Source organism: Blennius ocellaris (genome assembly GCF_963422515.1).
Source record: "Blennius ocellaris genome assembly, chromosome: 11".
In the NCBI taxonomy this organism is placed as follows: domain Eukaryota; kingdom Metazoa; phylum Chordata; class Actinopteri; order Blenniiformes; family Blenniidae; genus Blennius; species Blennius ocellaris.
In genome coordinates, this window is record NC_137660.1 from 28,186,765 (window position 1) to 28,198,145 (window position 11,381).

General features: G+C 48.9%; 1 protein-coding gene across 1 annotated transcript in view; it reads left to right on the top strand.

Moving 5' to 3' along the window:
- The window catches only part of LOC308136459 (homeodomain-interacting protein kinase 3-like), a 16,068-nt gene extending 11,889 nt beyond the window's left edge, over positions 1-4,179 (top strand). The window contains exons 7-14 of the mRNA XM_080504798.1: positions 235-321; positions 1,209-1,387; positions 1,482-1,638; positions 2,597-2,720; positions 2,896-2,990; positions 3,407-3,571; positions 3,740-3,907; positions 4,000-4,179. Of these exons, the coding sequence (XP_080360924.1) occupies positions 235-321; positions 1,209-1,387; positions 1,482-1,638; positions 2,597-2,720; positions 2,896-2,990; positions 3,407-3,571; positions 3,740-3,907; positions 4,000-4,041 (1,017 nt within the window). The 3' untranslated portion in view covers positions 4,042-4,179. The remainder of the gene's footprint in view (positions 1-234; positions 322-1,208; positions 1,388-1,481; positions 1,639-2,596; positions 2,721-2,895; positions 2,991-3,406; positions 3,572-3,739; positions 3,908-3,999) is intronic.
- The last annotated feature ends 7,202 nt before the right edge of the window (positions 4,180-11,381 follow it).

Here is an 11,381-nt window from a genome sequence, read left to right on the forward strand (position 1 = left end):
GCTCCACAACACAATCGTTTTAAAAACTAGATTAATCGAGCAGCCGTAGTAAAACACACTCAAAACTGCACATATAAAATCGTTTTGAAAGTAGAACCAAGTAAATTGGTAGTAATCTTCTCTTGGCAAACATCATATATAAAAAAACAAAAATACAACTTGCTGTATGATCCGAGAGAGTAGAAAATTCAAATGAACTGGTGCTTCTCCTCACGTTCCTCTTCTTCCCTCCAGACGCCTGAAGAACACGAGAAAGAGACGGGACTGAAGTCCAAAGAGGCCAGAAAGTTCGTCTTTGGCTGTTTGGACGACGTCGCACACGTGAGGACAGGAATACTACGATATTGTCTCAGGATCGACTTGTACCTTATATTGGCAGCTCTTACTTTTGACATGTTTTCCTTTATTTATTTCTAAGAAGAACGAGGGTATATGAATTAGGATAAACGTAGATTTAGGATATTTCTATTGATGTACAACCCTGGAGCTGCTGAAGTCACACGAATCCACCGTTCTTACAGTGAAATATGTTAAAATCCACTGAATCTGGTTGATTTTCAAACGGCACAAATGAAAAAAACTCCCTCCCAGGGGACTTTCAGAATACGTTTTAAAGATGAGAGGATATGAATTAAGAGGGTATACTAAAATCTTTTAAATATCCCTACGTCCTCAGTAGCTGCTGAAAAAAGGAGAAACGGGAACGCTAATGTGGATAAATCGTAATTTTTTTAATGTAACATGAACTGGTAAAAAAATTTTTTAATATCACGTTAAGTCCCTTCTTTCTTCAGTGTTTCTAATCGTACAAAATAAAAAAAATAAATAAAAAGATATAGATTAAAAATGTAATTTCAAATATAGATCAAAATAAATTGATTAATCTCAATTAATCCACCGGCACCCTGTGATTAATCTGAAATGATTAATCGTTTGACTGCAGGAATTGTTTGTATGTTTTATAAGTCAATGAAACGACGTGAAACGAGTGAATCCGGGACCCTATCAAAAAAAAAAAAGAAAAGAAGAAGTGGCCTTGCTAATAGCAGGCTAACCACCGGGGGGCGCCGCGACATCAAATTTATAAAGTCCTCGGTTGTCTGGAGATCAGAACACACCAGCAGAGACACACACACACACACCGTATTTATTTATTGATGCATTTTATTTTGAAGTCATACAGTTGAACGCGTCGTTTCCCCCGCCAGGTGAACCCGGTCCCGGGTCACGGCGACGTCCACGCCGAGAAAGTGGACAGACGGGAGTTCGTGTCCCTGCTGAAGAGCATGCTGCTGATGGACCCCGGGGACAGGACGGTCCCCGCCGCCGTCCTCCAGCACCCCTTCCTCACCATGGCTCACCTGCTGGACGTCCCCCACAGCGACCAGTGAGCGCCGCCGCTACCGCCGCCGCCCCGCGTTCCTCTCCGCCCGTTTAGCCGCGGCGGCAGGTTTGTGACCCCGCCTCCTCGTCTCCCCCAGTGTGCGGTCGTCCTTCAGGATCATGGAGGTGTGCGGCGCCCGGCCCGGCGGCGGGGCGAGTTTGGACGGCGTCCGTCTCTCCGGGCCTCGTCCGCCCGGCGCCGCCGTGTCCTCTGGCGTCCCAGGGAGCTACAGCAGCGTGGCGAGTCACAGTCAGGCGAGTGTGGCGTTTTTGTCTGTGTGGCAGTAAGGCGGTAAGGTCATCGTGGGAAACTGTGGAGCCGCACGCCTTCTGTCCAATTAGACTACAGCAAGGACTGCTTTTATATTAGACATGTCTCTGTCTGTCTCTCTGACTCCTGCTCTCTGACTCCTGCTCTCTCTCTCTATGCTCCTGCTCTCTGACTCCTGCTCTCTCTCTATGACTCCTGCTCTCTCTCTCTCTCTCTCTATGACTCCTGCTCTCTATGACTCTGCTCTCTCTTTGACTCCTGCTCTCTCTTTGACTCCTGCTCTCTTGTCCTGCTCTCTCTCACTTCCTTCTCTCTCACTTCCTGCTCTCTGACTCCTGCTGTCTGACTCCTGCTGTCTGACTCCTGCTCTCTAACTCCTGCTCTCTCTAACTCCTGCTCTCTCTAACTCCTGCTCTCTCTGACTTCTGCTCTCTCTGACTCCTGCTCTCTCTAACTCCTGCTCTCTGACTCCTGCTCTCTCTGACTTCTGCTCTCTCTAACTCCTGCTCTCTGACTCCTGCTCTCTCTGACTTCTGCTCTCTCTGACTCCTGCTCTCTAACTTCTGCTCTCTCTGACTCCTGCTCTCTAACTCCTGCTCTCTCTGACTCCTGCTCTCTCTGACTCCTGCTCTCTCTGACACCTGCTCTCTCTCTGACTCCTGCTCTCTCTGACTCCTGCTCTCTCTGACTCCTGCTCTCTCTCTGACTCCTGCTCTCTCTCTCTGACTCCTGCTCTCTCTCTGACTCCTGCTCTCTCTCTCTGACTCCTGCTCTCTCTCTGACTCCTGCTCTCTCTCTCTCTCTCTCACTCCTGCTCTCTCTCTCTGACTCCTGCTCTCTCTCTAACTCTTGCTCTCTCTCTGACTCCTGCTCTCTCTCTGACTCCTGCTCTCTCTCTGACTCCTGCTCTCTGACTCCTGCTCTCCTCCCATATGATAGCAGGCCGTCCCCCAACCAGCTCCGTCAGCGTTGCCCTCTGGGATCCGCCTGCCGGGGGACAACGGTCCGTTTGGGCGCCACGATTCCTTCCCAGCAGCCTTTGTGTTCTGTCCTCCCGCCATCCAAGGTACGCGTCACAACGCCATCTTCCATGATTGATCACAAGAGATCTTTTGTAATTTTGTAATTTTTTGTAACCGGAATTTCACAGTTTGAATAAATCATGGGAGAACTGAAAACGTTCGTTTTGTTTTTTTTTGGGTTTTTTTTGCGTCGTCTTTATTTCCTCTCGTTTGTTGAAGGTAACCTAAATCAAGCAGCAGGGTATTCTGTCGCCATGGTAACTCAGGCCCCGCCTGTGCAGCCCCTCCCACTGAGACCTGCCGTCATTGCTCAGGTGAGCTGGAGACGTGTTGTTCATCAGTGCAGCCAGCAGGGGGCTCTCTCTCTCACTCTCTCTCTCTCTCTCTCTCTCGCTCTCGCTCTCTCTCGCTCTCGCTCTCTTTATTTTGGCGTTGCACGATCTCTCTCTTTCTCTCTCTCTTTATTTTTGTGTTGCACTCTCTCTCTTTCTTTCTCTCTCTTTCTCTCTCTCTTTATTTTGACGTTGCACTGTGTCTCTCTCTTTCTTTCTCTCTCTTTCTCTCTCTCTTTATTTTGACGTTGCACTGTGTCTCTCTCTTTCTCTCTCTCTCGCTCTTTCTCTCTCTCGCTCTCTCTCTCTGTCTCTGTCTCTGTCTCTCTCTCTCGCTCTCTCTCTCTCTCTCTCTCTCTCTCTGTGTCTGAACACTTCCTGTCCGGCTCTGGCTCCAGACCTGGTCCGGCTACAGCCAGCACCTCCTGATCCCAACAACCTGGCAACGTGTGGCTCCCCTGGGCCCCCCTCCGTCTGCCCCGCCCCCCCCCTCCCCCTCCCCCCACCTGGCGCTCTCTCGCCAAGGACGACTCCGCCGGAGCTCCGAGGATCCCCGACTGGGGGTGAGTCGCTCTTTCTCTTCGGTTCCAGGTTCTAGTTCGTGATCGTAGCACCGGGCAGGTTCATGGGTTTTTTTATTCTCCCGTTCAGGGACGTTCGTTTTTGTTTGTTTTTGTTTGTTTGGTTGCCGGGTCTTGCTCTTACTTTGTGTCCCCCCGCCTTGCCTTCAGGAAGCTGCGTCCACGCAGCTCTCACTACAACCCGGCGGCGCAGCGGCCTCTCCCGACCAATCGGCTACCGGCCCTCTCCGCCCACCGGCCGCCGGCCGCCAACGTCGGCGTCGCCCACGTCGTGTGGCGCCAACCGGCCAGCGAAAGGAGCCGGCACGGACACGACAGGTTGACCAGCTGCCCGCCGTCGCCGCTCTGTTCCGATCCCGCGCCTTCGCCCCCCCCCCCCCTTTAACGATCTGAACTGACTGTGTTGGAAGGAACCCGCTGCAGCCTGGCCCCGCCCACGCGTCGCCGCGTAAAACCCCCAAGATGGCCGACGTCGCTAGACGCGCCGCCGCCACCGAGCGGGAGCAGCGTCGTGGGGAGGCGCCGGCGGGAATCGGCCGGCGGCGAGCGGGTCCCGAGGGCGGCGCGGCGAGGCGACCGCGACGGGACGTGGCGGCGGTCCCAACGGGAGCCACGCCGAGCCCGGCGCCCAGCGTCCGCGGCGATCTCGGCGAAGACGCTCGGCGGTGCCGCTGCCTGAACGAGTGAGTCACGAAATACATCACGCGTGCAAAATCCTCGAAGGGATCGTCGGCGAACGGCGCTGAAGATACGATTCAAAGTCGCCGATGTAACCGAGACGTAATTAACTCGGTGCAGAAATGCGCATGTCGAGATGCGGTGTTGAACGGCCGACGTTCGTCCACAGGCTAACGGAGTGCGTCTGCGATTCCACGGAGACGGTTTGTTCCGACGGCAGCCTCGGCGTCGGCTCGTCTTCCCTTCAGTCCAGCCCGTCCGTCTCGCCGTGCCGGAGGCCCGACAGGTATCTGATCCGTCCAGTCGTGAAAACGCTGCCGACTGCCGAGGGAATCACCTTCCGGCATCGAGGACATTCTTCGGTTCCAGTGAGGAGAACCGTGACCGTGACTCTTAACCGGTTCTGTTCAGCATGTCTGCAGACGACGACGACGACGGCGGCCACGAGAGCGGCTGCGACACCGTGGGAGGTTCTCCGACACCCTCGATTTCCCCGCGCGGCAACGAGTCCTACCGTCACCCGGACGACAGTGACGACAGGAAGGACCGCGACCCGCCGGCTTCTGCGGTCGCCGGCCGGGGTGGGAATCCCCGCGGCGTCAAGACGATGGTCGTCCCCCCGATGAGAGTGCAGCGGGGGGCGGAGCCAGGCCGGAGGACAGGTCAGTGAAAAGAGAACTCTTGTGGCACATGAAGCCGGAAACTAAATATCGTCTTTCTGTCTGGTGAGCTGAAAAAGCAGCCGTTCCACCGAGACTCTGCGATTTTCACAGTATCAACACCCCGCATGTTCTGAGGCCCCGTTTCCACGACGACGTTTCACGTTCCAACACCTGAAGGCCAATTCAGACGAAACTTGGACCGTGACGTGTGCTGCCCAACAAAATGGCGTCATTTCCTTCGCGTTCCACCTCGCTAGTCACTGCCCGTCGTATTTTAACAATATTTAGCTCGTAACATCGCTTCTGCATGAGCGCCGCAGGTCGTTGAAATGTCGTGATGCACCTGAACGCCTCATTCCAAGCTGTCAGCTATGTAAGGGGGCGTGGCCTCCGAGTTCGGCAGCGTCTTGCGGAGTCCTGCCGAAAAAGGTGTTTTTTGTTGTTGTTTTCTTTCATCTTGTTCTCACGGATTCAAAAAGGGAGTCTGCGGGGTCGTTAATCAGTATATAAAAAAAAAACCGACCTCATTCACACTAACAATGATGTAGTTAGTCTGCCGGGCCACAGGAGGGCGCTGTGGCTTGATTTTGGAATGAAAACACAGACGTATGCAGAGAACAATACAATATAAACCAGGAGAAAATGTAGAGAACCGACATCCGACCCGTGACTCAGCAGGGTTTTTTTTTGTTTTTTTTTTATTCTGGGTGTCTTGCTCTGCAGGGGCCACGGAAGCAGCCGGGGCTCGGCGCCCCCTAGTGGCTCACGGAGGCTTTAACAGGTGACCGTGAGACACCAGCAGAGACGCCGCCGTCCAGTAGCTCCAGGGTTGCATCCGCCGAGGACAATGTTTAGCATTGTCGGTGGGCTTTTCCGCGTCGTGACAGGAAGAGTTCAGGACGCCAAAATAAAAGGATGCATCTCTTTGTTTGCTGGACGGACGGCCTTTTCATTTTGTCTCTGCTGGCCGTCGCCACGCAGCGAGTTTAACCTTTGGACACTGATGTCAGGTTCACCGAGACATTTTCTTTTCTTTTTTTCTTCTAACCGTCTCATCAGAGTCCAAAGATGGACTTTGCTCCTTTGATCTCTTTGATTCTGGGTTCCTCTCTTCTCAGTCTTTGGTGTTTCATACTTCTCTTTGACGGGGAAAAAAAAAAATACATGTGATGGTTGTTTTAACTGCAACAATCCTGATGTGGCTGTAAAATGAGGGCATTCGTGTTTTGTTTTTTTAAATTGAAATCAATTTTTCTTCCATATTAACGGTTGGAATGTATTGTTATTTTTAACCAGTCAACCGAGGGCGCCAGAGTGTCACTTGTATTTGTTTACAAGTATGTTAATAAGAGTCTTAATAAGTGCTCTCTGTTCACTCGAGGTTAAAAAGTACTATAATGTTTCACCACTAGGGGGCGTCTTAGTATAAAAAAAAGCCAAGGTTGTTATAATGCGGTTTATTTACCTACACAGTTGAAATTGAAGAATGATGACGAGCCCCACCGTGTTTATTTATTTATTAATTTTTTGGTGATACAATTCTTTTAAAACTTGAATTTAAGTCTCTGCTATGAAACCTTGTTTCTTCTCTGCTTCCTGGTTGCTCTGGTTCTTGCGCCTCCCCCCCGCCTGGACCCTCTAGTTAACTCGTTAACTCGTCAACTTCCTCCCCTCCCAGCCTCCGAGTCCCGGTCCAGCGGGCGCTGCAGCCGGCGGGGCGCCGCCCCCCCCTGCTCCTCCTCCTGCTCGTCCGCCGCCCCCCCCCTCCTCCTGCCGCCGCGGCAGCATCCGTTGGGCTTTGGACAGGTTCGTTCACACGTCGTTCCTTCACGAGGAAAACAGCCAGAGTGGCGCTTCGGCTGTTTTAGCGTCTCGGCCGTGAGCGTCGGTAACCATGGAGACGGAGAGTGAATCACAGGGATTGTTATTATCGTATTATTATCATTATTATTATCATTATTATTATTGTTATCATTATCACCATTATTATAACCAGTATCATCATTATTATTATTATAATTATCATTATTATTGTTATTATTATTGTTATTGTTATTATAATTATTATAATAATTATCATTATTATAATAATTATTATTATTATTATCATCATTATTATTATCATCTTCATTATTATTATCATTATCATTATAATCATTATTATTGTTATTATTATTATTATTATTATTATTATCATTATCAATGTTATTGTCATCATAATTATTGTTATAATGATCATTATTATTATTATTGTCATTATTATCATTATTATTGTTATTATTATCATTCTAATTATTATCATTATTATCATTGTTATTATCATCATAATAATTATTATGTGCTGCAGCGACAATAGCCGTGAATTGACGATGATGTGTGTGTGTGTGTGTGTGTGTGTGTGTGTGTGTGTGTGTGTGTGTGTGTGTGTGTGTGTCCAGGTGCAGCCGTACGGCTCCGCCCACAGCGCCACCACCTGGAGCAGCAGCAGCAGCTTGGGTCCCCTGCGTCCTCACGCCTGCATCCCCCCGACCGTCCACACACACACCTTCACACACACCCTGCTGCCGTACCCCCCCGCCGCCCCCCGGCCCCCCCTCCTGCCCCCGCTCCCCCACCCTCTCCTCCAGCACAGCTTCGGGCTCTCTCACCCTCCGGGCGGCGCCGTAGTTGGCCGGGTGGCCCTGGGCGTGGGCCCCCCCCGCCCGCTCCCCCCCCTCAGGCTCCTCCCCTCTCCGACCATCCAGCTGCACCAGCGGCCCGGCTACGCCCCCCCCTCCAGCCGCTTCAAGCAGCCCCCCCCTCCCCCGCCTCCTCTTCCTCCACCTCCTCTGCCCTACATGTCCACCCCGGCTGCCTACACCGGCTTCCCCCTCGGCCACCCCCCCCTCTTCTCCTTTATCTGAGGAGCCACACGGGGCCACAGCACCACCTCCTGGTGAGGAGGGGCCTCGGCACCACCTCCTGGTGACCGTATTGTACCATACCCTACCATACCGTATCGCTACTTGCAGTACCGTTTCTTACTGTACAGTTACTTTACGGTAATGTATTGTATTGTAGCGTTACTTGTAGTACCGTATTGTACCGTACTGTTGTTTACAGGCAGTACCATGTCGTACCATTACTTCTTGTACCGTACCGTTACTTGCAGTAGCGTACCGTACCGTTACTTACCGTACCATACTGTTACTTGCAGTACCAAACCATACCATGACTTACCGTAGCGTACCGTTGCATACCGTACCGTACCGTGACTTGCAGTAGCATACCATACCATGACTTGCTGTACCGTTAGTTGCAGTAGCGTACCATTACTTCCACTACCATACCATACCATGACTTACCGTACCGTTCCGTTGCTTGCAGTAACACGCTGTTACTTGCAGTACCATAACGTTACTTACCGTACCATACCGTTACTTACTGTACCGTACGTTACTTGCAGTACCGTACCGTTACTTGCAGTACCATAACGTTACTTACCGTACCATACCGTTACTTACTGTACCGTACGTTACTTGCAGTACCATAACGTTACTTACCGTACCATAACGTTACTTACCGTACCGTGCCGTTGCTTGCAGTACCATAACGTTACTTGCAATACCAAACCATACCAGTACTTACTGTACCTTACCGTTACTTGCAGTACCATGACGTTACTTACCGTACCGTACCGTTACTTGCAGTACCATGACGTTACTTACCATACCGTACCGTTACTTGCAGTACCATAACGTTACTTACCGTACCGTACCGTTACTTGCAGTACCGTACCGTTACTTACTGTACCTTACCGTTACTTGCAGTACCATGACGTTACTTACCGTACCGTACCGTTACTTGCAGTACCATAACGTTACTTACCGTACCGTGCCGTTACTTGCAGTACCATAACGTTACTTGCAATACCAAACCATACCAGTACTTACCGTACCGTACTGTTACTTGCAGTACCGTACCGTTACTTACCCTACCAGGTCATACTGCGCAGTGGACGCCAGACCTCCAGTAAACCGCCACTTTGTTCAGAAGCACATCGATTGTATTTTAAACGAGTTCTCAGAACTTCAGCCTTCAGACGGGGGGAGGGGCAGCAGGGAGTCTTTCTAGTATTATTATTATTATTATTATTGTTGTTGTTAATGTATTTCTATGAAATTCATTGGACACAAAACGACCCGGCAGACTCTGGTGGCTCTGGGCTGCCCGGAGCTCCAGGCGTCGTCCGAGTTGAACTTTCTATTTACATAAAGAGCGATTTGATATTTCGATCATCAGTTTCTACTCGCTATCGTCCTGAACGTTCAACAGCATCGTCTGTTTACCAACAAAAACAATCCAGATCGTCTCTGTTTACCAGCAAAAACAACCCAGACCGTCTCTCGGTCGCTGTGTTTGATCCTATTTTGCAGTGAATTATCTAGTTGGTTTTAAGAACGGTGATTGTTTTTTTTATGTTTTAACGGTTTGAAACACGTCAAAGTGTTGTCGGTTCTATTCCTTCAGGGTGGAGGCAGGGAGCCTTGATTTGTTTGTTTGTTGGTTTGTTTGTTTGTTTGTTACCCGTCGTTGGTGTTTTCACTCCAGTCGGAACCAGTCGCTTTAGAACGTCGACCTGCAGCGTGTCGGGATCTCGTTCTCGCCTGCGTCGCCATGACGACACCATGAAACGTGTGTGTGTGTGTGTGTGTTTTTTCAGTATTTTAATGACAGGCTGGTGTTTTTTTTTGGTTTTTGTTGACGTGGTGTTGTTTGTGAAGCTTCGTAGCGTAAAACTTGTGCCTTTCTTCAAGCGCGCGGCCGAGAAGGTGGGCGTGTCTCTTTGCCCTCGCCGTCGACTTGCAGGCTGCGTCACGAATGAGCGACTTTCTTTGGAGACTCTTGGCCACGACTTGACTTTTTAAATGATTGGTTTTGTGGAGTTTGTGATTTGTTTGTTTGCTCAGATTCCCACAACTTGGTTTAAAAAAAAAAATGGTTTATTGTGGGTTAAGCTTGTTTATTTTAGACTAAACCAGTGGCTTGTACTAAACTAGAAGTTAATTCTAGACTAAACCTGTGGCTTGTACTAAACTAGAAGTTAATTCTAGACTAAACCTGTGGCTTGTACTAAACTAGAAGTTAATTCTAGACTAAACCAGTGGCTTGTACTAAACTAGACGTTAATTCTAGACTAAACCTGTGGCTTGTACTAAACTAGAGGTTAATCCTGAGATGCAACCAGTCGCTTGTACTAAACTATAGATTAAACCAGAGGTCTTTACTAAACCAAAGACTAAACCAGAGGTCTTTACTAAACCAGAGGCTAGACCAAAGACTAAACCAGAGGCCTGTAATAAAACGGTGACTAAACCAAAGACTAAACCAGTGATGAAACCAGAGGCCTGTACTAAACTAGAGACTAAACCAGAGGTCTTTACTAAACCAGAGGCTAAACCAAAGACTAAACCAGAGGTCTGTACTAAACCAGGGACTAAACTAGAGATCTTTACTAAACCAGAAGCTAAACTAAAGACTAAACCAGAGGTCTGTACTAAACCAGGGACTAAACCAGAAGCCTGTACTAAACTAGAGACTAAACCAGAGGCTAAACCAAAGACTAAACCAGAGGTCTGTACTAAACCAGGGACTAAACCAGAAGCCTGTACTAAACTAGAGATCTTTACTAAACCAGAGGCTAAACCAAAGACTAAACCAGAGGTCTGTACTAAACCAGGGACTAAACCAGAAGCCTGTACTAAACTAGAGACTAAACCAGAGGCTAAACCAAAGACTAAACCAGAGGTCTGTACTAAACCAGGGACTAAACCAGAGGCCTGTACTAAACTAGAGACTAAATCAGAGGTCTTTACTAAACCAGAGGCTAAACCAAAGACTAAACCAGAGGTCTGTACTACACCAGGGACTAAACCAGAAGCCTGTACTAAACTTGAGGTTAAACCAAAGACTAAACCAGAGACTAAACCAAAGATTTCCTCCATGAATTGTCGGAGTGTCGACTCCCGTCCAGAAAACCTCTAAATGCACTTTTTAGATTTTAGATTCTCTTGCTTCGGCTTCAAAAAAACAAAAATCATGTCAAACAAATCAAACTTTACATTTTTCGGATTATTTGTTTTTTGGGAATTTTTTGTGTGACTAAAAAGTTAAACCTGCGTGTTTTATTTGATTGTTTTTCCGACACTTCTCACGTGACGGTTTAGATTAGATCTGCTGTATTTGTGTCGTCACAGACGGGAAGACGTGTTGTTGACGTCTCCATTGTTGTTGTTGTTGTTGACGTCTCCGTTGTTGCCGACGTCGGTTGTCACAGAGAGCCTGTTTCTGCTTTTGTGGATTGATGCTGTATTATTGTCAAGATTCACTTTGGAATTAAACAACAACAACAACAAAACAAACAAACTTGTGCTTCAATGTTTACGTTTCCTCTCGAACAACAACGACAAACA